Consider the following 26,010-nt stretch of genomic DNA (forward strand, 5'->3'; position numbering starts at 1 on the left):
AGTTTTTCACAGTAGCCATGTTTGTATGTCACTTGAGTTGAACCAAAAAAAAAAATCACTTTTTCACCATCTTCAGCCAAATTTCCATTCAGCCAAACACTGTACATAATATTCTAAGTACTTTTTCATCAACTAGTCAACACTGAGCCATTTATGAAGTACTAAAACACAATAAAAATTGAAAGATTCTAAGACACCACTTTCACAACACTTGCATGAAGCAGTGCTTCCAGCTTCCTCTAGTTGATCGCCGATCGGCAACCCATCCTGCATGAAGTCCACAAACTCGTCGATTCCGTAATCCTCAGCGCTCAAACTTCATGATCGAAATCCACACCTTGAAGCGTGTCGGCGACGTAGACAAAGCTCCGGACCTTCTCGGAATATTGATAGCGTCTAGTGAAAGAGCTTCAGTACCCTATTAAGACCCTCCACGAACAAAGGTGAAAGAATAAATTGAACAGTGTGAGTCAGACAATCTACGAATTTGTGAGGTGGTACGTTACAGTCATTGGTGAGTTGCATACCATACTAACTTGCAAGTGATAGAGACAGGTGATGTTCGGGGCTAACGAGTGCTGGGGATTCTTCAGGACCCCGTGACCGGTACCTCGCAGCCAGAATTCGCAGATGCGTTTGCTCTTGGCGTAGGTGGGACTCTGGAGGTCAACGAACTTCATCGAGACCTGCAGACACATTCACGTTCACAAAGACAAAGAGAGAGAATTGCAGAGATTTTAGATTCAGTCACTCGTTTCGGTTAGATGTGGGATCATGATGATTATGCAGGTTGTTTTTGACCAATTAAAGAGACAAAAAATTAGAATTATAAAACGAAAGTGAATACGGAACCGAAAACCGAAACGTTGGGGCTGGAAACTGATATTGAGTGAACAATGATGTTCAAACCTACCTCTAGCTGAAAACCGTGCAGCTGGTGGGAACTGGTCTTCGGATTGCTGATCGTTCCGTACGGAGAGGTTGTGAACTCTATCAGTAGTTCAGGTCCGCTGGAAATAGCTGCCGGAATGGATTCGCCACTTCCACATAGTTTCAGGACACAAGACTAATCAAGTTTAAACATTTTTCTAGCCACATCTAACGGTTTACAGTTAGAATTTGAAAAAAATCATTAATATCATCCAATGTATGACTATAAGGCAGCGTCCATTTATTACGTAACGCTAAAATTGAAAATTTTGCCCCCCCCCCCTCCTCCGTAACGCTTTTTGTATGAGAAGTTTTATATTGTTGTATGAGCTGTAACGCTTAAGCCTACTTCCCCCCTCCCCCTAGAGCGTTACGTAATTTGTGGACGGCGCCTAAGATGCATTTGAAGTCACTGTTGGTCTTAGGTGTTCAGAATATGTGTCAAAACGATTGAAATTTCAATAGCAAAACAACATTGATATCGCTCTCATGAGAGCTCCGTTATTGCGACGTGACGAAGTGAGCACATGAAATATAGCTTCTTCCTAGACAGTGAGAAGACTCGTTTCGTCAGTTTCGCAAGTCGGTCATGATACTTAACAGCCCTGCTAAGCATCTCATCATGAAGCCAGTTGAATTTTTGGAGATGTCTATATGCAAGGTTCTGGATTTGCCTCCAGGAGGCGCAGATCATTGTTGCGTGCCACTAGTTCTCTCATTTGTTCTCCCACTATTTTTATGCAGGGCAAATAGTGACGTCACTATGCATAAGACCAGTGGAAAGAGGGAACTAGTGGCACGCAACAATGATCTGCGCCACCTGAGAAAATCCATAACATTGGTCTGTATGGAATCTTATTAGGATTCAGCTCATAAGCTAACTAGTAAAGCCTCTTAGGACTTATGGAATACGGAAGTAATCTTATCAGGAATCCTCTAAAGACGATGGAATCTTCGATTGACTACCGATTCCTGGAATTGCTGACATAGCTCTAGAGCAAGGGTTTTCAGCCTTTTTGACTTGTGGAACACTTTTTGAATCAAAATTGTTGCGCGGAGCACCTGTTCTTTATCATAACTCTGTTGGAAATACGGATTTTATAACACGCCAAAATTGACCCTATAATCCCCAAGAAAATCTCTAGGTATGATTTATGTTGAACAATCTCTCGTTAATTTGGATTTCATTCAAGCAAGCATTTCTGATCATGATGCCATAATTTCGATTATTATTTCACACCCTGAAAGTTTCGGAATATTCTGAAGGGGAAAATAGCATTTCTTCTAAATTTAAAGATACTTTTCCACAATAAATCCAAGAAATCCCCATTTCACAGCTAAAACCATCTCAAAACAAAATAGGCCGACAATTTTTGTTACCTTACAATTACAAGAATACTGAACATGTTCGCAAAATATTCGAGGGACATAATTGAGATTTTGACACCGTGTGTATAAGATTCACAAAAACTGTGAACTGTTGGGTGATAAATGACTGGACAACGCGTACCATTAGTTCTCCGCGTACCTGCAGGTATAGAATAGACCCCTAGCCTCTTGTCCAGTAACTCCTATCCCTACCTCCCCGTGGTGCCGCCTGTGGTATGAGTAACCGCAGGGAAGATCGGGTAACCAACCCTGGTGGGACCTTGGTCGTATGCTGACAGGGAAGGGGGGCTCCTCTCTTCTGAGGGTGTAGCTTATCAGAGCGTATGTTCTCCATGTTAGGAGCGGCTGATCATCGTCCTAGTGTCAGCGTGGGACTCTAAACAGTGCTGTGCACGATGATCCTCCGGCGAGACAGGGGGTTGGTGCAGGCCTTACAAGCCAGCCGTAAAAATCATCAGTACAGGAAGCATACAATGTAAATTCGGACCGGAACAATCGGCATATAGACCCAGGCATCGAAAACGGACTAACGATTGGAAACTCGGATCATGGAACTGTAAGTCTCTCAATTTCTTGGGAAGTACCCGCATTCTTTCCGAATTATTGAGGGTCCGCAAGTTTGACATCGTAGCGCTGCAGGAGGTTTGCTGGAAAGGGTCGACGTTACATACACACTTAAATTATTTTACGGATTCCTGTAAAAATCTCAACAGCTGAACAGTTCGGTGAAATAAATTAACGGAGTACGGTAAATTTTTACAGTATTCGGTGGAAAATCACCGAAATCCGTAAAATTTCGACGGAATTACGGTGTTTTATTCCACCGAACTGTTCAGCTGTTGAGATTACGGTGAAATTCACCGTAAAAGCTTAGTGTGTACGTATAGGGATGGTTATACCATCTACCAGAGCTGCGGCAACAGATATGAGCTGGGCAAAGCTTTTATCGTGATGGGCGAAATGCAGAGGCGCGTGATTGGGTGGTGGCCAATCGACAACAGAATGTGCAAGTTGAGGATCAAAGGCCGTTTCTTCAATATCAGCATAATCAACGTGCACAGCCCTCACCTAGCAAGTGACGATGACGATAAAGACGCTTCCTACGCGCAGCTAGAACGTGAATACGACGGCTGCCTTAGCCATGATGTCAAAATCGTTATCGGAGATTTCAACGCTCAGGTTGGCCAGGAGGAGGAATTTAGACCGATTATAGGTAAGTTCAGCGCTCACCAGCTTACGAACAAAAACGGCCTTAGACTGATTGATTTCGCCGCCTCCAAAAACATGGCCATACGTAGTACCGTAATTTCGGGTGAAATTGACCACTTTTTAAGGTTTTTCTTGTCTGATTTCTATAATGTTAACAATGCCAAACAACTGAATGCAGGAAAACAAGTATGAAGGTGAGCCTCATTGACTCAAGTACCGAAATTTTCTAACAAATGTTATTTTAGTGCTAAAAAATATGTCTAAAATAAAAAATCGGGAGATCTCATTTCGGGGTGAAATTGATCACTTATCAATGCCATTATTGTTAGGTTTCAAAACAACTTTACATAATAAATTTGAGCTCCCTGAATCCGAATATGCTTGCCAAATTCTTAACAATAAAATATTTATAGAAATAATGAATGTTTAAATTTCAAGAATAACGCAAAAAACGCCTAAATGTATGCAATTTCCTAAGAAATTTCTTGATATATTACAGAAATTCAATTATTTCAACCAAATAAACGAATTGGTACGAGTTTTGGTTATGAAATCTAGTTTGGGGATATATCTTTGGCATCCTCACAAACTTTCAGGATTATACCATGTCCAAATCCTTGTCTAGAACTAGAAGTTTATTAATGTTTGTCAACACTGCATCGTACAAGATTTTGAAATTTTACATTATTTTCATATAAATAAACATTTTTGAACGCAAAAAACTTCACAACACACAATTTGGACATACTTACGACAAACAATGTTCATTCACTGCAGGGTTCATTGATATTTGTGCTCCATTAGGAAGAAATAAAATCGAGTGACACAGTGATCAATTTCACCCTACTGATCAATTTCACCCGAATTTACGGTACCTACTTCCAGCACAGCCTCCCGTATCGGTACACCTGGAGATCATCCCAACAGACTGAATCGCGAATTGACCACGTTTTGATTGATGGAAGACACTTCTCGGACATTATCGACGTCAGAATCAATTGCGGCGCAAACATCAATTCGGATCACTACCTTGTGACGGTTAAAGTGCGCCAACGACTCTCCGTTGTGAACAACATTCGGTACCGACGCCCGCCCCGATACAATCTGGAACGACTCAAGCTACCCGAAGTGGCAACTGAATACGCGCAAAGCCTTGAGACAGCGTTGCCGGAAAAGGGAGAGCTCACCGAAGCCCCTCTTGAGGACTGCTGGAGTAGTCTCAAAGCAGCCATTAACAACGCAGAGGAAGGTGCCGTAGGGTTCGTGGAAGAAAATCGACGGAACGGTTGGTTCAACGAGGAGTGTCGGACGCTTTTAGACGAGAAGAATGCAGCGCGGGCGATGATGCTGCAGCAAGGCACCCGTCAAAACGTGGAACGATACAAACAGAAGCGAAGACAGCAAACCCATCTATTCCGGGATAAAAAGCGCCGCTTGGAAGAGTTGGAGTGCGAAGAGATGGAGCAGCTGTATCGTTATCAAGACACGCGTAAGTTCTACAAGAAACTCAATGCATCCCGCAAAGGCTTTGTGCCGCGAGCCGAAATGTGTCGGGATAAGGATGGAGGTATCTTGACGGAGGAACGTGAGGTGATCGAAAGGTGGCAGCACTACTATGAACACCTAAACAGCGCAGAGGAGGAAGATCAGGACAGCAGGAGGAATGGCTTCATCAGTACGGCGGATGAGGGAGACGTGCCAACTCCCACAATAGGCGAAGTTAAGGATGACATCAAACAGCTCAAGAACAACAAAGCAGCTGGAAAGGATGGTATTGGAGCGGAACTTATTAAAATGGGCCCGAACAAATGGCCACTTGTCTGCACCGATTGATAGCCAGGATCTGGGATTCAGAATAGCTACCGGAGGAGTGGAAGGAGGGAATAATATACCCAATATACAAAAAGGGTGACAAGTTAGAATGGGCATGAGACGTGGACAATGCTCGAAGAGGACCTGCAAGCGCTAGGAGTTTTTGAACGACGTGTGCTTAGGACGATCTTCGGCGGAGTATGTGAGAACGGCGTATGGCGAAGAAGAATAAACCACGAGCTTGCGGAACTCTACGGTGAACCCAGTATCCAGAAAGTCGCCAAAGCTGGAAGGGTACGATGGGCAGGACACGTTGTGTGAATGCCGGACAACAATCCCGCAAAAATGGTGTTCACCTCAAATCCAGCCGGCACAAGACGAAGGGGAGCGCAACAAGCTAGGTGGTTTGACCATGTGGAGCAGGATCTTTGAAGTGTGGGGCGATCGAAAAATTGGAGGATAGCAGCCATGGACCGAGTTAGTTGGCGTAACATTGTGGCGCAGGTCATGTCTTGAAGGACGTAGAGCCAGCAAAAGTAAAGTAAGTAAAGTGTTTCGTCATCCACCTTAATGATGAAAATATTATAAAGTGAAGATGGACCAAAACCGTTAATAAATTTAACAAATTAAAATTCTATCGATTACAATCGTTGCAACCAACGAATTACTAATCGATCAAAATCTCAGCGCAATCGTTTGTTTGTTCTCCTGAACTGTACTCTTGAAAATTCTATGTATGGCTTGGTTTGTATAATTAAAAATGTATTTTAAAGCAAAAAGTTGAGATATTTCAAAGCATTGGCGCAAATTTCAATACAGTCGCGGAGCACCTGTCAAGGATTCGCGGAGCCCCAAGTGCTCCGCGAAGCACGATCTGAAAACCGCTGCAGAGATTTTGCGGTGCGCTTTTGTTGAATCTCTTTCGGGACAGCTATCATCATACGCCAAGATTTTATACATAACTATTCTTTTGTAATTCCATGAGTAGTAACACAAGAACTGTGACGAACTAAATTTTGGAACAATCAATGTCTTGTAACTTTTTAATAGATTAATTGCCACCCTTGAATGTAACTGTTCACGATTAAACAAAGTAACACATAATTGATTGACTTACACGAGGTCTGTCCATGAAAACACATTTTTTCTTCTTTTTTTATAGCAGGATCACGAGTGCATTGAAATTGCCTACTCCTCACGTTTTTAACACAGATCAAGAGTTTAAGATCATCGTCTATAATCACGGATTCGAATGTTACTTCACATTTTGTAATTGCAGTGCCCCTTCAACAATGGAATAAGTTAAAGTTTCGAGAGGAGAGCATTGTTTGCAAAGAAATGTTAACATCAAGATTACTAACGATATATGTTTCATACATTTTCCAGTCGGTTCGAAAATAATTGAATGTGGGGCTGATAGGATTAGGATTAATTGCTGGGATATTTGAAATGTAACAGGGATATGATCAGAATCAAAATCAGCATAAGTAACCAGTTGGCTACAAAGGTGACCACAAGCCCTTTCAAGTCGATCATTGCGATAAACAAAAAAAACTGATCTCTATTTAGTTTGGATACAGGTTTCAAATAAGTTTCAGTAATAACTGCTATGTGTATGTTATTAGCTGTTAGAAAATTAAACAGCTCGTCCTCTCTACCATTTAAAAAACAAGCATTCCAATTGAAACAAAAATTAAATATTATTATTCGCCTGCACTAGTTCCAAACTCTGCTGGGTTATTACCCTTTTTTCCCATTGTACATTATCATGCAAGTTCATTGCCTTTGTCTGTGATTTGTGGTGACAACTAGTTGACATTCGACGACATATGTCGACAATCAAGTGGCTACCAGTCCACAAATCCCTCGGTGGTCGTAAACGGTTAGTCGTCCGTCTGGAGAGTCCCCCATATTTACCCATACCCAGTTGCTTTTTTTTCTCAGCCCTGCCCAAAGCTTTGACACTGATGGCTCGCGATTGCGTGACTGGCTGTATTGATAGATCGATTTGAACTACCCGATTGGAAAATTGTAATTATGCTCACCCCGTTTCAGGTTGGGGTCGAAAGTTGTGAGCATGCTTCCTTCCGTCAGCCAATACTGTTGATGTTTAATTTTTTTGATTTGAGCACACGCAAGCTTCGAACCGAACTGCGGTGCGGTGAATTACAAACAATTTTTGCTTCAACACTTCGTTTTTGGTTGGTTCTTGACAGCTTTTCATGGGAAAAGTAAAATAGTCTCTGTATTTTAAGAGAGGTACGTTTTACTAAACAAATAAGTCTGTATGTATCTGTATGATCTGTATGTAGGAAAATAAGATATTTGAAGAATGCCTATATTCTGTGGCCTAGCATGTGAGTACAAATCCTACTTCAAATATTTGTTTCAAACTTCTGTCTGCGTTTTGGGTTCAACACAACCACAGAGCACTATGAAGAACTTTGTTAATATTTTAAACTTTTTATGAAAATATCGAGTTAGAGAGACATCGACTTACTGAGGGATCAAAGTTTGCCGAATTGAAGAGACCGCGCATTCCATCGTGTTAGGGGAAATATCAAGATACACAATATCGAGTAGGCGAGAATTGACTGTAGGAACACACAGTAAACATATTATCCTGCAAAGTGGATTAATTCCGTTCCATCTTCTTTTCCCTTCCAGAGTGTGAATGTATACTCCAACAACCAGTTGCAGTAGGCCAACCATGGAACGTCCCCACCACAAACCACTAGTTTGAACCGCCTACTGCCAGTCACTTTTGGAGACATCGCCCGTGCCTTCCGGCATTATCATAACAGCATAAAAAAAAGTTGCAAAAAAACCTCGAGAGAATACACCCTATCATGGAACAGTAGTCGATTCGTGCCGCTTTCAATGAGCCGTCATAAGAAGCAACAACGCCGGCAGCAACAAGCAGCAAGGTACCTTGCCCCGCCGGAACTTGACATTCGCAGGCGGTTCTCCCCATCATCATCACCATCGTCGTCGGTGTCCTCCTCGTAGACATTCCACCCATGTGAAGTTCCACCTGTAGTATCGAGAACGGAAAGTCCCGACGACGGCAACAGCACTGCACGCGCTGTCAACCGCTCAGTGAGACATATTTGCGGACGCGGTTTGCGTGTAATTCGTGGAATAGCCCAGCAGCGGAAACGTAAGCTTCCTACACTTGTGGATACCATGGCAGACTCGACGGTGGCGACCCCCAGCGGAAGCAGTGAGTATTCGTGCTCCTTTGTACTATTTTTTGCTGATAAGTTTATGGACGCCAATACACTGCAACGACTGTAACAAAAGCACACTTCGTCATGTAATACACAAAGCATAGGTACGGTACGCTCCAGACCGTTTTTATCAGAAAAAATCTCCGTCCAATCTGTACTTACCAGGCGAAATCTATAGCTAAACAGCATGTCCATTTAACAAAAAAAAAAAAAAAAAAAACACGTGGTTCGTTTTAAAGTTACGCTCTTTTCATAGTATGACTTTTTAAATCCTAAGAATCGATAACAGGTCAATGTGTTCATGTCTATGAAGAAGCAGACTACGAGAATAGGCCTGACCATCAATTCTACCAAAACAAAGTAGGGAAAAAGAACTAATTTTCGACCCACAAGAATTGTGTGCCAATTTTCGGATTTCCATACAAAGTAGGCCGAAATCGTGTGAATAGGTCGATAATTAGTACCTGAGACGAGACTCGCGGAGGCGGTCTTCTTTTTCTGAGTTGTTTTCTTATTCCACTCTGTGTTTACATCAATCTTGCGCAAGCCGTTCAAGCTCTTACATGGTCATCTCAGCAAAAAAAAATAACTGTTGCGTTTGCATCACACTGCAGCATAAACGGCATTTTGAGTAAAATTTAATGCCAGCAAATGTTACAGAAATTATAAATAACTAGTTTTGTGTTTAGATTTATCAGCATCTTTGGAAAAACTGCTCCGCTAATATAGGTTTTTAAAAATATTTTATTTTGAATGCAATACTTTTCACCTTTTTAGCCATAAAAACGACGGGCTGCATTTGACGTTTCGTGACAGCGGAATCTGGGCTGCATATGACATTGATATTTTTCCTCTTCGCGAGTCTCTCTCAGATAAGTACTAGGTCAAAAATTGGTAAATCTTCCCCTACATGATTGCAGACAGATATAGAGAAAGATCTAGTCTGCTGTTATACGCATAATTGTCCCAACTTTTCGTCAAACGAAAAATTCATCACTGGGCTACTGGGTGTTATGTGTTGTCCGTTGCCTAATGTTCGTGATTGTTCAGTCTGTGCAGCCTTTTTTCAGAAGACGGTGTAAACTGTCTTTAATAAATCAGAATTCACGACACAAATCTTCACACGATCTGTTGTTTCTTTGGATTTGATTTGCTGATCATAAATTTGATAGGGAGCCGGATCCTATTCTTGGCACTTTTGATTCACTTCGGCAGTGGTTTTTTTTTTTAAAGCTACTGAGCCCACATTTGGCCACGATATGCGTCGTATTAAAGTGCTTTTTATTGCAAAGTTTTAGACCATTCGGCCGAGAAAAACCCCACATGCCAAAGTGATTCATGGAAGTGCCCAAGTAGCTCTGCACCCTACGTCGTGAACTAAATTTCAGATCTACCAATAAATTCGCCACTTGTACCAGCGAGCCAGATATCCGAAATGACCCACTATGTGGCCAGGACATCCAAAACTTCTTGAACTATTCTTCTATAGGGTTGATTTGCAAAATCATGAAGTTTGGCATGTCGCAAGATAAGTCTCAGAACCACTAATTGATCGCCAATTCCCCTAGGGAACAGGGTACCCAAAACAACCTGGCATGTGATCAAGTCATCCAAAACGATTGAATCATCCTACTTTAGCCTTGATTTGGTAATTACCTTACCTTGATACCTTGATGGCTACAGCGTAGCATCACGCCATTGCCGGGCGTATTGTAGAGCTCCATCTTCGTCGGTCTTGGGCGAAACTTCTCCAGTTGCCCCGAACGTTTAGGGTCGCCAGGTCCTCTTCCACTGCGTACAGCCAGCGTATTCGTGGTCTTCCCCGAAGCCGCCGGCCTCTACCTGGTTCCCTGCTGAATATTATTTTCGCAATTCTTTCTTCCGACATTCGCACTAAGTGACCAGCCCACTGAAGTCTGCCGTATTTTACACGATTGATAATATTCGCATCTTTGTACACTTGATACAACTCGTGATTCATGCGTCTGCGCCACACACCATTTTCGAGTTTCCCACCGAGTATTGTCCGCAGCACTTTACGCTCGAAAACACCGAGAGCTTTCCGGTCTGACTCTTTCAACGTCCACGCTTCGTGCCCGTAGAGAGCCACCGGAAGAATCAATGTTTTATACAGGGCGAATTTAGTTTCGGTTTGCAAGCTGCGGGACCTAAGCTGGTTACGTAGTCCGTAAAAGGCCCTATTCGCAGCCGTAACACGTCTTTTCACTTCGCGGGAAACGTCGTTGTCACATGTCACAAGTGTTCCAAGGTAAACAAATTCTTCAACAACTTCAAACACATCCCCATCAAACACTACCTCAGCACTTACACCACCATGCCTGACTCTATCTCTACCTGCAACCATGTACTTCGTCTTGGTAGAATTGATGGTCAGGCCTATCCTCGCTGTCTCCCTCTTCAGAGGCACGAAGGCCTCTTCCACTGACCTGCGATCGATTCCAATCAGGTCTATATCGTCCGCAAAGCCAAGGAGCATGTGCGACCTTGTGATAATAGTGCCATTTCTTTGCACGCCAGATCTCCTAATAGCACCCTCAAGTGCAATGTTGAACAGTAAATTCGAAAGTGCGTCTCCCTGCTTCAATCCGTCTAACGTCACGAACGAGGTTGACACCTCGTCTGCGATCCGAACACTTGATTTCGAACCATCCAGCGTAGCACGTATCAGCCTAATTAGTTTCGCCGGAAAACCATTTTCAGACATTATCTGCCAAAGCTCATTTCTTTTCACTGAGTCGTACGCCGCCTTGAAATCAATAAACAGATGGTGAGTCTGCAAGTTATACTCCCGGAATTTGTCTAGGATCATTCGCAAGCTAAACATCTGGTCCGTTGTCGAACGGCCCTCACGAAAACCAGCTTGGTATTCGCCGACGAAGGACTCCTCGAGCGGTCTCAGTCTGTTAAACAGGATGCGCGACAGAATTTTGTACGCCGAATTCAGCAGGGTAATTCCTCTGTAATTGGCACACTCCAGTCTGTGCCCTTTCTTGTAGATAGGGCGGATGAGGCCATCCAACCAGCCGGTGGGCAATTCTTCGTCATCCCATACCTTCAGAAGTACTCGGTGGATCGACTGGTAAAGCTGCTCGCTTCCGTGCTTGAGAAGCTCGACCGGGATCTCGTCCTTCCCAGCAGCCTTACAGTTCTTCAGCTCGCTGATAGCCTTTTTAACCTCTCCTATGGTCGGTGGGTCCACAGCTTGATCGTCATCATCTATGTTCATCCTGTTCCTCGCTACATTTCCATTCTCACCGTTCAACAATTGCTGGAAGTGCTCCTTCCACCTGGCAGCCACCGCCGTTTTATCGGTCAGCAAATTCCCTTCTCGGTCATTGCACATGGCGGGCACTGGTACGGTATTGTGCCGCGCACCATTGACCGTTGCATAAAATCTCCGCATATCATTTCGGTTCATGCTTTCTTGTGCGTCAGCTACCACACTTTCTTCGTGCTGCCTTTTCTTTCTGCGGTGGATTCGCTTTTCTTCGGCTCTCGCTGCCCTGTACCGCTCTCTGTTCTGTCGGGTACCGGCCACAAGCATACGGCTTCTGGCAACATTCTTCATGTCTGTCACCCTCTGGCACTCTTCATCGAACCAGTCGTTCCGTCTTCGTCGTTGACCAGTGCCAATCACTTCCCGCGCAGTTGTTGTCACAGCTTCGTGGATAGGGTCCCACAGGCTGTCGACGTCTCCAGCAACGTTGACTCTTCCCAACTTCTCGTCTAGTTGCTGACGGTACTGCGCAGCTACCCCATCAGTCGACAAGCGTTGTATATTGAAGCGTAGCGTTCTGTGCTTTGCGGAACTCGTGACGCTGGATAACCGCGCCCGAATTCTAGCTACAACGAGATAATGATCCGAGTCGATATTAGGGCCTCGGAAGGTCCTGACATCAATGACATCTGAGAAATGTCGCCCATCAACCAGCACGTGGTCTATTTGGGAGCAGGCATCGCCACTCGGGTGTCGCCAGGTGTGTTTGCGGATATTCTTTCGTGCGAAGTAGGTACTGCTGATTGCCATCCCTCTAGCAGCAGCGAAGGTTACTAGCCGCAGGCCATTATCATTGGTAACGGAATGAAGGCTTTCCGTTCCAATGACGGGTCGGAAGAAATCTTCTTTCCCGATCTGCGCATTTGCGTCGCCAATGACTATCTTGACGTTTTGTTTTGGGCACTCTCCGTAGGCCTTATCCAGGCTCTCATAGAACTCATCCTTCATGTCATCGGGCTTATCGTTCGTTGGCGCATATATGCTGATCAGGCTGTAGTTGAAGAACTTGCCCCTCATTCTCAACACACAGATTCGGTCGCTTACCGGTTTCCACCGAATAATTCGCTTCATCTGCTTCCCAATCACTATGAAGCCAACTCCACGTTCTGCTCTGTCGCCACCGCTGTAGTAGATGTGGTACTTGAATGAAGTGTTGGCGATGGGGTCCACCACTCGGAATTCGCGTTCTCCGGTTCTCGGCCAGCGTATTTCCTGGATAGCTGCCACGTTCACGCCGACATTCCGCAGTTCACGAGCCAGGAGCCCAACACGCGCGGGTTCATTCAAAGTTCTCACGTTCCAAGATCCAACTTTCCAATCGTTGTCCTTTATTCGTTGCCGGGTCTGTTGCCGTAAAATCAATCCGTTTGCTCTACTTTTGCCTTTCTTGGTTGGTGAAGAGTCTTCGATAGGCCACCTAACCAGGGTTGCGCTACCTACATCGTGCTAGAGGGGCTGCCTCCTCGATGCTGACACGATACAGCATCGTCCGCTTGTTCTTTACATGATGACCACGGTCATAGCCATCACAACCATCCACCTTTATCAGGGCTTTGGACCTGTAGCTCTGGTTCTCAATAGTTTCAAGTTCTTTCGGACATGCTACTATGGTGAGCCGTCATGCGCTAGCGGTGTTATTTGGTAATTTATGAAGTTTGATATGTCGCCAGCTAGGTTTCAGCCAATGTGATTGCCACTTCCTGTATGGAACCAATGATTCGGAACAACCTAGCATGTAGTCAAGTCATCTTAAAACGCTTCAACTATTCTTCTTTAGCGTTGCTAAATCATGAAGTTTTTTCCGCACGCCATCGACTCGAGATTAAAATGGTTACTAATTCTTTAAGTAGGGTTATCTCAGATCTCCCCGTGATAAATCAGGAATTACCGTAATTTTTCAATCAACCACCGCTGGGTGTTAAAAAATATGAGAATTTTGCAATCAATGCCTAAAATTTCGACGGAAATTCGTTGAAAAACGGATGAGAAAAAATATTTTGAATTGGAAATTTCAATCAAATTTGATGTCAGGTTTTCAAGTGTTTTATGAATGCACCCCGATAATACAAAGACATAAAACAGGTTCACGGTGCTCCCCTGACCGTTATTATAAGAAAAAAATCTCCATCAAATCTGTGCTCACCAGTCTATTTCTATAGTTAAGATGCATGTCTGGGCAAAATTATTAAAAAATCGTAGGGCCCGTTTTGAAGTTACGCTGTTTTGATTGTATAAGTTCACAATTTCAAAGGAAATCTGATATATTTAAACGGATTTTTATTGGCCATGATTATCATAAAAAATATACAATCAAAATTTGGTTCAAAGTAGGTGTTTTGATGTTATGTAGTGTTATTTGTAACTTCTAGGTTGTGTTTTGATTGAGAACATCAACAAAATTTGGAGTTGCGCCCTTTTGAAGGTGTAACCATAGACGACACAAATTTTTAATGTTTTAATTAGGCATTATAATACCATTAAGCACGTTCAAATGTTTTCAATGACACATCGATTTTACATGCCGCCAAAGTCTTTCACAATTGACTGATTTTTCATAAGCTCAAGTGCTATAAGGCATTACGAAGCCAATTTCATCATGTAACCAAAATAGTTTTTATACAACAATATTCTGGATAGTTTGGTGAAGCAATGAATTCACGATTCAGATTATTGAACATACAATTCATGTAGTATATCGAAGCGCAAGTTGACGTCAAAGAATACTTTCGGACTTGAGTTTTCGGTTATGGATGACAGGGTATGGAATAAAATCAAATTAACGATGTAGGAGGAAGCGCTGGAAAAAAAATCTATGCAATGTTCAGAATATTCGTTATTATTTTGTTTAATAGAATTGTAAATCGTAGCACTTACAGAGCCTTATTTTGAATGTTTGTCTTTGTCACCTTTGATAAGTTTGTTTAGCAAAGTATGATTTATTTTTATTTGTCTTCACTGATTACAGCAGCGGGCGAGTCCTTACTTCACAGGCACAGTTAGCGATAAAAAAAATGAAAGTTTACAGATAAATCATCAGTTTGTGTGAGATTCTAAACCTGTTATAGTACATAGATTAGCAGGTCAAACTTGGCCACATTACAATTTAAGGCTTTCTGGTAACAAAAACTGGAAGTCAAGTATTTTTCAGATTATCCCCCCCGAATTCCATTACCCCGAATACCATGAGCCAGAAGACCATAACTTCGTGTTACAGTTCCTAGAATGGCATTACTTCAAATTCCATTATCACGGGGCAATGTTATTCAAGGTAATTATACATTCGGGACAATATCATTCAGGGTTATGACTCTCGGGTTAATAACATTCGGGGAAATTAAATTCGAGGTTATAGAGTAGAATCTTTTTAAGAGAGGTTTGATTTTTAAGGAAGGCATGTGAAATAAGGTTAATGGACAAAAGGTCGAAAGACAAAAGGTCGAAAGGACAAAAGGTCGAAAACGATTTGCATGGAGGGAAATTTTTCCTTCTTTGGAAAAAGATTTTCGACCTTTTGTCCCTTATTTTTTGTTCTTCGATCTTTTGTCCTTTCGACCTTTTGTCTTTCGACCTTTTGTCTTTCGACCTTTTGTCAAAGATTCGTAAAATAAAGCTCTGCAAGTATAACGAATTAAAAATAAAAGAAGCCACACAATACCGTATATGTATTACTTTTCTTAAACGTATTTCAAGTATTGAGGCTTATTCTTAACGAGTTGGCCTGCAAATGGGTTGATTTATTTATACAATTCTTTCACTATTGTATATATCCAGGACTCTTACGTATTTGTGAGATCGAAAAGACCGGGAAAGTCACAGGTAAAATTATAGATTTGTTAAAAATCTGAACATTGTAATATATGCTACAAATGATCCCAAAAGTATTGATAGATGTCTAGAGTGCAATAGATTGAACAATAGTACATTACTAAGCAATAGAAGTTTAAACTCTGTGGCAGTACAAAGTTAGGCAGAACAGCCTTGGGGCAGCTAGTTGGGTTATAACAATATTGTATGATTAATAATAACATTACAAAATTGGCTTCGTAATGCCTTATATCGCTTGAGCCTATGAAAAATCAGTCAATTGTGAAAGACTTTGACGGCATGTAAGTGCAATGTGTCATTGCAAACGTTTAAACATGCTTACCAGTATTAGAATGCCTAATTAATCTATGGGAAATTAGTGATTTTAATAGTTACACTTCAAAAAGGGCGTAACTCAAAATTTCGACGATCATCTCATTCAAAACTCTGCCTAGAGGTTACAAATGATTGAAAATACCTACTTTGAATCAAATTTGGATGGTTTATTGCTTCTGATAATCACGGCTAATGAAAATCTGTTTAAATATTTCAGATTTCCTTTGTAGTTATGGAATTATACAATCAAAAGGTCGTTACTGCAAAACGGGCCCTACGATTTTTTTTTAAATTTTGCCCAGACATGCAGCTTAACTATAGAAAACGACTGGTGAGCACAGATTTGATGGAGATTTTTTTCTGATAATAACGGTCAGGGGAGCACCGTGAGGTTGCGTTCAACAGTGAAAAGTGAAGACAACGTAAGCATATAACATTTGGCCAAACCGACATTTTGTCGAAATTACATTTGGTTGAATTTAAATAATAGCATTTTGTAGCTAACGCACAGAGTGATTGAATAGTTGTAAAAAGTATTAGTTATTTTGCCAACAATCAATATGCGGTTAGCAATATTTTGTTATACAATTGGATAGATGGGCCTGCTGTAGATAGAACACATGCCTCTCACGCCGAGGACCTGGAATTGAATTGACGATCGTATTTTATGGTGACAACCTCCTTCGAAAGGGAAGTAAAGCCATTGGTCCCGAGATGAACATGCCAAGGGCTAAATGTCTTGTTAATAAAACAAACAGTCTTACTCTTTCAAAATACTGATCAACTCTTTGTATTTTTGATATTTCATGCTGCTTTTTCAAGATTTGTTCTGCGAGTCGAGACGACTTTTACCACATCACTCAAATCGTCTTACCTTGCCCGAAACGCAGGCTAAGCAATTTTTTGTTTAGTTATTTCTCATCAAACTATTTATCTGTGCTCTCATTGTAACCATTCATAGTTTCCATCGCGAACTCTGTTATTCACCCGAAGTCATCAACATCGTAAACAAAGCCATAAATTTGCTTAAGGAATGTTGTTAAGCTGGAAGTCACACTAAACTAATATAACATAAGTAGAAAAACATATCCTTTTGCCGATACCTAAATTTCACTCTGCCATAAAAGTTTTCCTGAGAGCAAATTTTTCATGTCGTTTGTTTGATTTGCATTTTAAAATCTTACCCATATCGATAAGCTTCAAGATCCAGATATTAAAAAATAAAAATATCCAAAGAACTCTCTCCGAATGCTTCCATCCGAAGAAGATCAGTAGTACTTTATGAAGATTGATTAAATGTTTGATGAAAGGGGTTCCAATAAATTGATCAGATGAAGTTAAGTATCTAGGGCTAATGCTAGAAAAGAATTTACCTTTCAAAAATCACATTGAGGGCATTTATGCCAAATGTAAAAAATATATATAATGTCTGTATCCACTTATTAACAGAAAATCGAAACTTTGTCTTGAGAACAAGTTTTTGATCTTCAAACAAATTTTCAGGCCAGCCATGTTGTATGCTGTACCAATATGGACTAGGGTAGGTGTACCAGTTACGTACATAGTGGTTCCCTATTTCGCCATACATAATTACTATAATGTCTTCAAATTTTGAAAATATTTGTGTGTTGTAGTAGTTAGATTTAAGATATATCTTGATGTTAAAACATTTAAAAAGATTCAAAATGTGAAAGTTATCAAAATTTCTCACATGGTCAATTAGGGAACCACTATGGCCATAACTGGTACACTTTCCCTAGCTGTTGTAATAGCAAGAAGAAAGCTCTGCAGAAGATTCAAAATACAATTTTGAAAATGATATTTTTTTTTTTGAAGTATAGTAGATTTATTAAATTATTCACATCGTTGAGTAATAAAATAATTTGAGCAGTTTTTCAAAGAATGATATTATTTTGATTTATATTAGGCACTTAAGGCCATCAAAAAGAATGTAAAGTAAATCATTCTGAATGATTCCGTCGCGTTATCGAGCCTTCAAAACACTGAACTTTCGATTGGTGAGTGAAGAATTCAATTCCGCATCATGAATAATCTATACAAATAAAAGTGGAATGATGTTTGTATATCACGAAATGGCTTGAGAATGGGCAGTCGGATTTAAGTAATTTCTTAACTATTGTGTTTTTCAAGTGCTGTGACGTGTTCCTAAAGAATATTTTTTGTGGAAGTCCTACAAGAAAGTTAAAAAAATTCATATTAAATTCTTATTTAATAACCTGTTTTTATGACGAATCAAACCGAGAAGCAGGCTCTATTCCAGTGAGGATCTAAGGTCAGGAAAATAAGAACAAGAAGAGTAAGTGAATCGGTAGCCTCAAAATTTAACAAGTGCTAACAAGGTAAATACTCATTCCACTACTTTAAATCAAGATGGCGTCAAATACTGTGTTATTGTATCCTATCTTACTTAGTTTTTTTCTCAGCATTCTGATGGTGACCTCAGGATTCTAAACAAGCGGTGCGCTAAAGGTGAAAACACGGTTTTTATAATAAAATTAAAAATAAAGGCCAAATTCAAAATGGGCGCCAATTTTTTTTAGCCTCAAATGAAAGCTATATCCTTCCTCTATACGATGCCACTAAGTTTGCTATGTGATGGGAAATATGAGGCATATCACATGAAGAAATACCTAAGATTCATAAAAAATGGGCTTTTTCACAAACTGTTTAGCTAGCTGGCGTACGAGGGGTCCACCAATTTGAGAAAATCGAAAGGACCACCCTTTAGTTTTACCATATACTAATGACCAGTGACATAAAATTGTCCTAGAGTTACGCCTGTTTGTCTGTGGTGGAGCTTTCAAAGTATAAAGTTTGATATCAGAAGAAACTTGGTTCGAAGTAAGTTTGTGTAAGTATTGTGTACCTCTGGAAGTACATATTAAGCTACATATTACTGGGTGCCATGTCGAACATCAAAGTTTCAAAATTCTGTATAAATTTAGAAACAATACAACCTAAGCACGTGTCTGTCATTTGCTTTGTCAGTCATGAAGACTAAGTCTTCATGAATAATATTGATTTGGAACATAATTTTTGCAATTTCTCATCGAAATTATCACGTCAATCTATCATGAAACAGCTTACTTTCCTGCACTGAATTAAGTAGTACTGTAATAGTCAATCCACAACTGAAATAATTCATCACGCAACACTTTCCCATTACACAACTGTTTTGAGTTGCGTAATGAATCATTACACAACAACTCGATTTTTACAGCACTTGTCGTTATTATTCTACTAGGCAAGCCTCGTTGGATAAATGTACGACTCGTGCTGTAAAAATAATCATTCTGTTGCGTAAACTATTATTGCGATCGATGGAACAAGGTAATGAAAACTGTAGGGAATTCATTTTTATGTTTTTCAATCGAAACATAAACTCTTTGCCATTACGCCATATTTAACTTTTTTAAAAGCTTAAGATTCACCTTATTAAAATTTCTAATTTAAATGTAATCCAGTTTCCAATTCCAATTGCAATGTACAACCTAGCTTCGAAATTTTACAGCCTAAAATAAGCTTCTTCTATGGATACGGAAATCTTTCCGTTATGTTGTTACCGATTATAGTGGCTGATATATCAAATAAACAATTTGAAAGCTATAGTGTAAGACTAATTGAAATGTTGGAATGAAATCTAACAAAAAAAAAATCAGAATAAAAAGACATGTTAGTCATCAATATACATAACAAGCTACGATTCTGCACAATTGTTTCATCAATCCATTTTCAGCAGATGTGTAGATGAGTTACAAAATTTTAATGGCTCGCCAAACGATTTGTAACGCTGGACATCCCCTATGTGCAATATGATGTGATACATTTATTTTAATGTATACTATCTTCCGCTAACCATTCGTCAAATTTAAATTTAAATACGGAGTCGAACAATACGCAAAAATTTTCAAAAGTGAATCAATTTTCTGTAATAGTGTGAAGAGAGTAACGATGAAGAGAAAAAAAATTGGAGCCTCAGAAAACTCAAGCTGAATCTCAATCGTGAACCATTAGTGTTTATATTTTATTTATCTTCCTTAACATCTTCTATGTTGTAAAAACTCTACTCTAAGGTAATACGATCAATGTTTAACTTACTACCTTTACAATGATATTATATTTTCGAACTCTTGAGTGAAATACCTATAAATAAACTGAAAACCGATTTTGGTTCTTCTTCTTCTTCATGGCATAAACACCCCTACTAGAACAGAGCCTGCTTCTCAGCTTCTTGTGTTCTTATGAGCACTTCTACAGTTATTAACTGAGATTTGTTTGCCAAAGTTGCCATTTCCGCATTCGTATATCGTATGGCAGGTACGAAGATACTTTATGCCCAGGGAAGTCAAGGAAAATTTCATTACCGGGAATTGTACCCAGACACCCTTAAGTATTATACCAGGTAATTCCACTAGACTTTGTTTCCTTTGACAGATACGCGTATATCAACCTTAACGGCAAGGCCGTTATAGTTTTTTTTTGCTTTATTAACGTGAATTTGAACACATTTGGGTAGTTCTCCACTCGCCGTCTTCAGCGTCATGTACTAGACTTGATTTCTTCGAACGCAGGATAATTGAGTCAGGTCTAGTACACGATATTGAAGGTGGCCTTACAGTTGAGGTCAAAATACGCGTGTCTGTCAAAGACTACAAACTCTAGTGGAATAGTATCAAATATATTGAGGGTCTTGGCTCGTTTGTAGTGAAGACACGAACACGTAACGTAACGAACAAACTAGCTTTATTGATAACACGTCTTAACTGGTTGGAGTATTGGGATGGAATAGCTTGTTAGGAAAAATAACAGAAGGCGGTTGCAATGATAGTAACACCTAGAGTTAGGGCGATTGCTACTATGTTAATACCCCCTCTCAATCGGCCATTCCAATTTGGCAGCATAGCTCATCTAGTCGTTTCTGATCCATTGGCTTCGTAAACATATCTGCTATCTGATGCTGAGTTGCAACATGTTCAACCTTCAGACGTCCATTCGCAACATGATCACGCAAGAAATGGTGCTTTATGTCGATGGGTTTTGATCGTTTCGATTCAAAGTTCCGGGCCATTCCGATACATCCTTGATTATCTTCGTAAATAACAAAGGCTTCGTCCTTTTGCTTCAGTTGTAGATCTTCAAGTACTCCTGCTATCCATATTCCTTCTGACGCTGCGGAACTTAAAGCTACATATTCAGCTTCGCTTGACGAAGTAGCAACTGTAGTCTGCTTCTTGCTTGACCAAGACACCAGATTTCCAAACACCTTAAACACATAGCCGCTCACCGACTTCCTGTCCAAAGTATCCGATGCCCAGTCAGTGTCTGCATAACCGATCAAAATTTCCGCATTTCTGTTTCGCTTAAACTCCAAATGCCTTGACTTCCTTCCCTTCCTTCGTGCAGCAAAAGTCCTTTTTCAAGTGGTGTTTTAACTGGATTACAATCCGACATTTGGAAACGATTCAACATCTTTTCAATATTTGACACTTGCGATAAACGTATTCTGGTGCGATCCTCGTTATATTCCAGCTTGATTCCCAAGAAATGGTTAGCTTCTCCACAATCTGACATGGCAAAAACAGACAACAGCTGCTTCTTGAGTTTCAAGATTGACGATTTCTTCCTACCACCGATCAGCAGGTCATCTACGTAAAGCACGATGTAGATCTCATCTCCAGGTAGAATTCTTGTATATAAACAATAGTCGTGCATTGATCGTTTGAATCCTAGTTCTAACAGCTTCTGGTTGAACTTCTCGTTCCAACAACGCGGGGATTGTTTCAACCCGTATAGTGACTTGACTAATCGACATACAATGTTTGGTGGTGCATCGACGCCATCTGGAATTTCCATGAAAATCGTTTCCTTCAATTCTCCATGCAGGAAAGCCGTTTTCACGTCCATTTGATGGAAATGAAAACCTTGATGGATGCCGGCTGACAGTATGATCCGAATTGTGGTTAACTTTGCAACGGGCGCAAATATTTCGTCATAGTCCAGTCCTTGTTTTTGAAGAAAACCTTTAACAACCAGTCGGGCTTTATATCGTACTGGCTGACCGTTCACGTCCTCCTTCACTCGGAAAATCCATTTTGACTTCAGCGGTTTAACACCTGCCGGACAGCTCGTGAAGTACCACACGTGATTCTCATCCATCGAACGAAGCTCGTCTTCCACCGCTTTCAGCCAGACTTTTCGATCGGGGCGGCCATTGATTTCAGCGAATGTCTCGGGGGCATCTGGTAGAAGTAAACTGGCAGAAGTTGCTCTATACCCAGTTAAGTAATCTAACAACTTACCGGGTAACCTGCGCTCCCGTCCGCTGTGCCTCGACTCTTGTAGCGGTCGTTCTGTTTGCAGAGGGAGCGCGTCGCTGAACTCTTCTTCCGTTTCACTTTCACGAGCATCGACTTGCTCATGATTATCAGGGACAGCAACATCTTCGTTCTGGGCTTCGCTTTCCGTTTCCGCCTCGACTTCAACTTCACCTTCCCCCTCTTGCTCGAAAGGGAACCGAACTAGCAATGGCACATCTATTTCAGGCTTCATGTTCTCAATGTCAGCGTATGGAAACGAATTCTCATCAAACTTAACGTCCCTCGCAATGATTATCTTCCTCGATTTCTTGTCCCATAGCCGGTAGCCATTAGGGGCATAACCAATCATCACCAATTCGCGGCTTTTCGGATCCAGCTTCTTCCTATTCTGCGCCGGTATCCATGCAAAACTTTTGCATCCGAAGATCCGTAATTTATCTAAATTTGGTTTGGAGTTGAACCACAGCTCCGCCAGAGATACACCACTTGGCAAGGCTGACGTAGGGCTTCGATTCAAAAGATAGACGCACGCCAGGGCTGCTTCGGACCATAAGTTTTTCGGTACCAGTGAATCGATGAGGACTGAACGGATTCTCTCTACGAGTGTTCGGTTGAACCGCTCCGCAACACCATTTTGTTGTGGCGTGTACGCCACCGTGGGTTCTACTTGGATACCTTTCTGCTTGTAGTAGTTTTTCTGATCAGTTGAAAAATACTCCCGTCCTTGATCCACCGTCATCCGCGAAATCGGCTTGCCAATCATCGCTGTCACTGCTGCTTCATATTCTTTGAACTTCTCAAAAACTTCGGATTTTCTTTTTATCGGATAGATCATTCCAAAGTGGCTGTAGTCATCAATGAAGCTAACAAAATATCGGGCTGCAGGGTCGATAGGCCCACACACATCCGAATGGATTCTCTCAAGGGGCGAGTTGCTCGGATTCTGGTTCCATTAAAAGGTTCCCTACATTGCTTACCTTGGATACATGCTTCGCAGATGCCGATCTTGGGTGCTTTCCTCATTCCTTTTAATTCACCATTTCGGGCCATCGTTTCAAGTCCTTGTTGGCTGATATGACCTAATCTGCGATGCCACAGTTTTCCGGTATCGACGTCACACATATTTGTACAACGATCCTGCAGAAACAGCTCTATCTCGAACAAGTTGCCTTTTAGGTATCCAGTTGCCAGCACGCTTCCGTTCTTCTTCAAAACTGCCGTATCTCCGGAGAACAGCACATCGATACCAGCTTTCGTCATTTTCTTGACCGACATTAAATTCTCCCTTAAGTCTGGCACGAGTAGAACATTCTTGACGTTAAACGGCACTCCTCGGTTACTAACAGCGTTGATTTCTCCGATCGTCTTGGCTATCATTGCTTGGCCTTCCTTTGCAACTTTAATTTCTACCGGATCGTCCAACTTGCGCAGGTTTGCAAATACGGAGCTTTCACTTACCAAGTGATCACTGCATCCGGAATCTAATTTGAAAACGATCCTTCCGGCTTTCTTGCGTCTACATGGGTCCACATCCGCCATGAAACTCACCGCATTCTTCACAACTGAATTTGCTTCACTTTTGCTTTGTAGACGGCAATCTTTCTTGTAATGACCCCGCCTACCGCATCCGTGGCACTTTCCGTTGAACTTTTGCTGTTTCTTTTGCTTGTGTCCATGGCCAGTAAACGCTGCCGGTTTCACCTCTTCGAATTCTTCCTGGCGATCAGTCCGTTTCGATTCTTCTGCTAATAACCGTTGCTTGACGAAATCCAGCGTTAACTCTTTCTCAGCCACGTTCTCCAAAGCCGTTACAAGTGGGTCGTAGGTATCAGGTAACGTTAAGAAAAGCTGCGACACCAGATCTGCCTCCACCAAAGTCGCGCCGGCCGTCTTCAGCTTTCTTACCAATCCATCGAACTCCAGAAAATGGCTTCTCATGTCGATTCCGTTCTTCATACGGAGGCGCGCCAGTTGCTTCCGGATGAGAGTCTGGCTGGCAACGGACTTCTTAGCGTATGTTACCTCTAAACTTTCCCACATCAGCTTAGTTGTTGTCTTTTCGCGAACTACCTCCAGACAGTCGTCCGCCAGGCAGCTAACCAACAGCGCTTTTCCCTTACGATCCTTTTCAACGAATTTCGTCCTCTCGGCTTGTTCCGGCACATCTTCCGTTAGCACCTCCGAGACTCCGGCCGCTTCCAGGAAAAGCCTGACACGGTAGCTCCAATTTTCGTATCCTCCAATATTTCCGCGAAATTGCGGGATTCCATGAGCGAGATCCTTCTGCGTGGTGCCCATAACCTATTGAGGGTCTTGGCTCGTTTGTAGTGAAGACACGAACACGTAACGTAACGAACAAACTAGCTTTATTGATAACACGTCTTAACTGGTTGGAGTATTGGGATGGAATAGCTTGTTAGGAAAAATAACAGAGGGCGGTTGCTATGATAGTAACACCTAGAGTTAGGGCGATTGCTACTATGTTAATAAAATAGTATAGTACTAAATTTGATTTTTTAATTATTCAACTTTTACAAGTTATGGGTTTAACTGATAAAGTGCTGATAGTCACTTGAAATAAGACTGTTAGTTAGTGGTCCGAAAGCATTCTTTCCAGAAAAGATTAGTTTCAAACAGATTTTTTGACTTTGATTTTTATTTAAAAAGTGCATTTATAGGTAGAGTTTACAAACCCGACTTTATATCAAAAATTTATGATGTATTCTTTCTGATACTAATGATAAATGAAAAACAGTTTAAGTTTTACCGTTTTCTTCACAATTTGTGGACCTAAAGCATCAAAAAGGGGTAACTACAAAACGGGCATGACAATTTTATTCTTTTATTTTACCCAGACATGCGGATTAGACATAGAAATCCACTGCCGATAACAGTTTTGATGGAGTTTTTTATCCGATAATAACAGCCTGGGGAGTACCGTACACATGGACACTCTGACACCCAAAAAAATTCGATAATTTAGCATACTGAGTGACTGTTTTACGACCTGGTAGGAAGAGCCGTAGCCCGTTGCCGTTGGTTAGTCGAACTACAATGCTCTCGGCACGCTTTCTGCGTGCAAAATCCTAGGCCTGGAGTGTGTTATCCTTGGGATATTCATAAAGAGTACAATCACCAACAAAGCCCGCGGTGAAATGGCAAATATACGGAGCGCGTGGGGGCTTAAACTCTGGGCCACGGTGTGCTATAAATTCATTAAATCCAGCTTTGGGTCAGGACGAGCGAAGAAGTAATTGACCGAGTGACTCCATCGTATTCAGGGGTGGGTGGCTGGTCAGGTCATAGTGGTTGTATGGCAGCAAGCAACACTCCACACAGGAAGCGTTTGGCTCACACAGTAGGCGGAAAAGCGTGAACATCGATTTATGGGCAGCTGTTGCTACCTTCATCTAGGGAACGCATATTGCGGCATAGTCTACTTTGTTTAGGGAATAGTGGTCGGTCTGCCGCCTGTTCGATGGAACATATGGCAGTTTGTAAGTGTATTCACTGCAGATTGTAACCCATTTATGGAGATAACAGGATGAGGTTAATTCATGGTTTACATGTTTGATTGTCAATTCCGCAGGCAATAAACTAAATATATGTGCCAGAACAATGTATGTGATACATTTCAGCAGCACCAATTGAAGAAAGAACGACT

General features: G+C 41.4%; 1 protein-coding gene across 4 annotated transcripts in view; it reads left to right on the forward strand.

The window, feature by feature from the left end:
• LOC5568466 (multiple C2 and transmembrane domain-containing protein 1) overlaps nt 1–26,010 on the forward strand; it is a 215,088-nt gene that overhangs the window by 57,181 nt on the left and 131,897 nt on the right. For all 4 annotated transcript variants that reach the window (XM_021840302.1, XM_021840303.1, XM_021840301.1 and 1 more), the window contains exon 2: nt 8,008–8,563. In XM_021840302.1, the coding sequence (XP_021695994.1) occupies nt 8,527–8,563 (37 nt within the window). In that variant the 5' untranslated portion in view covers nt 8,008–8,526. The remainder of the gene's footprint in view (nt 1–8,007; nt 8,564–26,010) is intronic.

The sequence above is a fragment of the Aedes aegypti genome, chromosome 2, assembly GCF_002204515.2.
Source record: "Aedes aegypti strain LVP_AGWG chromosome 2, AaegL5.0 Primary Assembly, whole genome shotgun sequence".
NCBI lineage: Eukaryota > Metazoa > Arthropoda > Insecta > Diptera > Culicidae > Aedes > Aedes aegypti.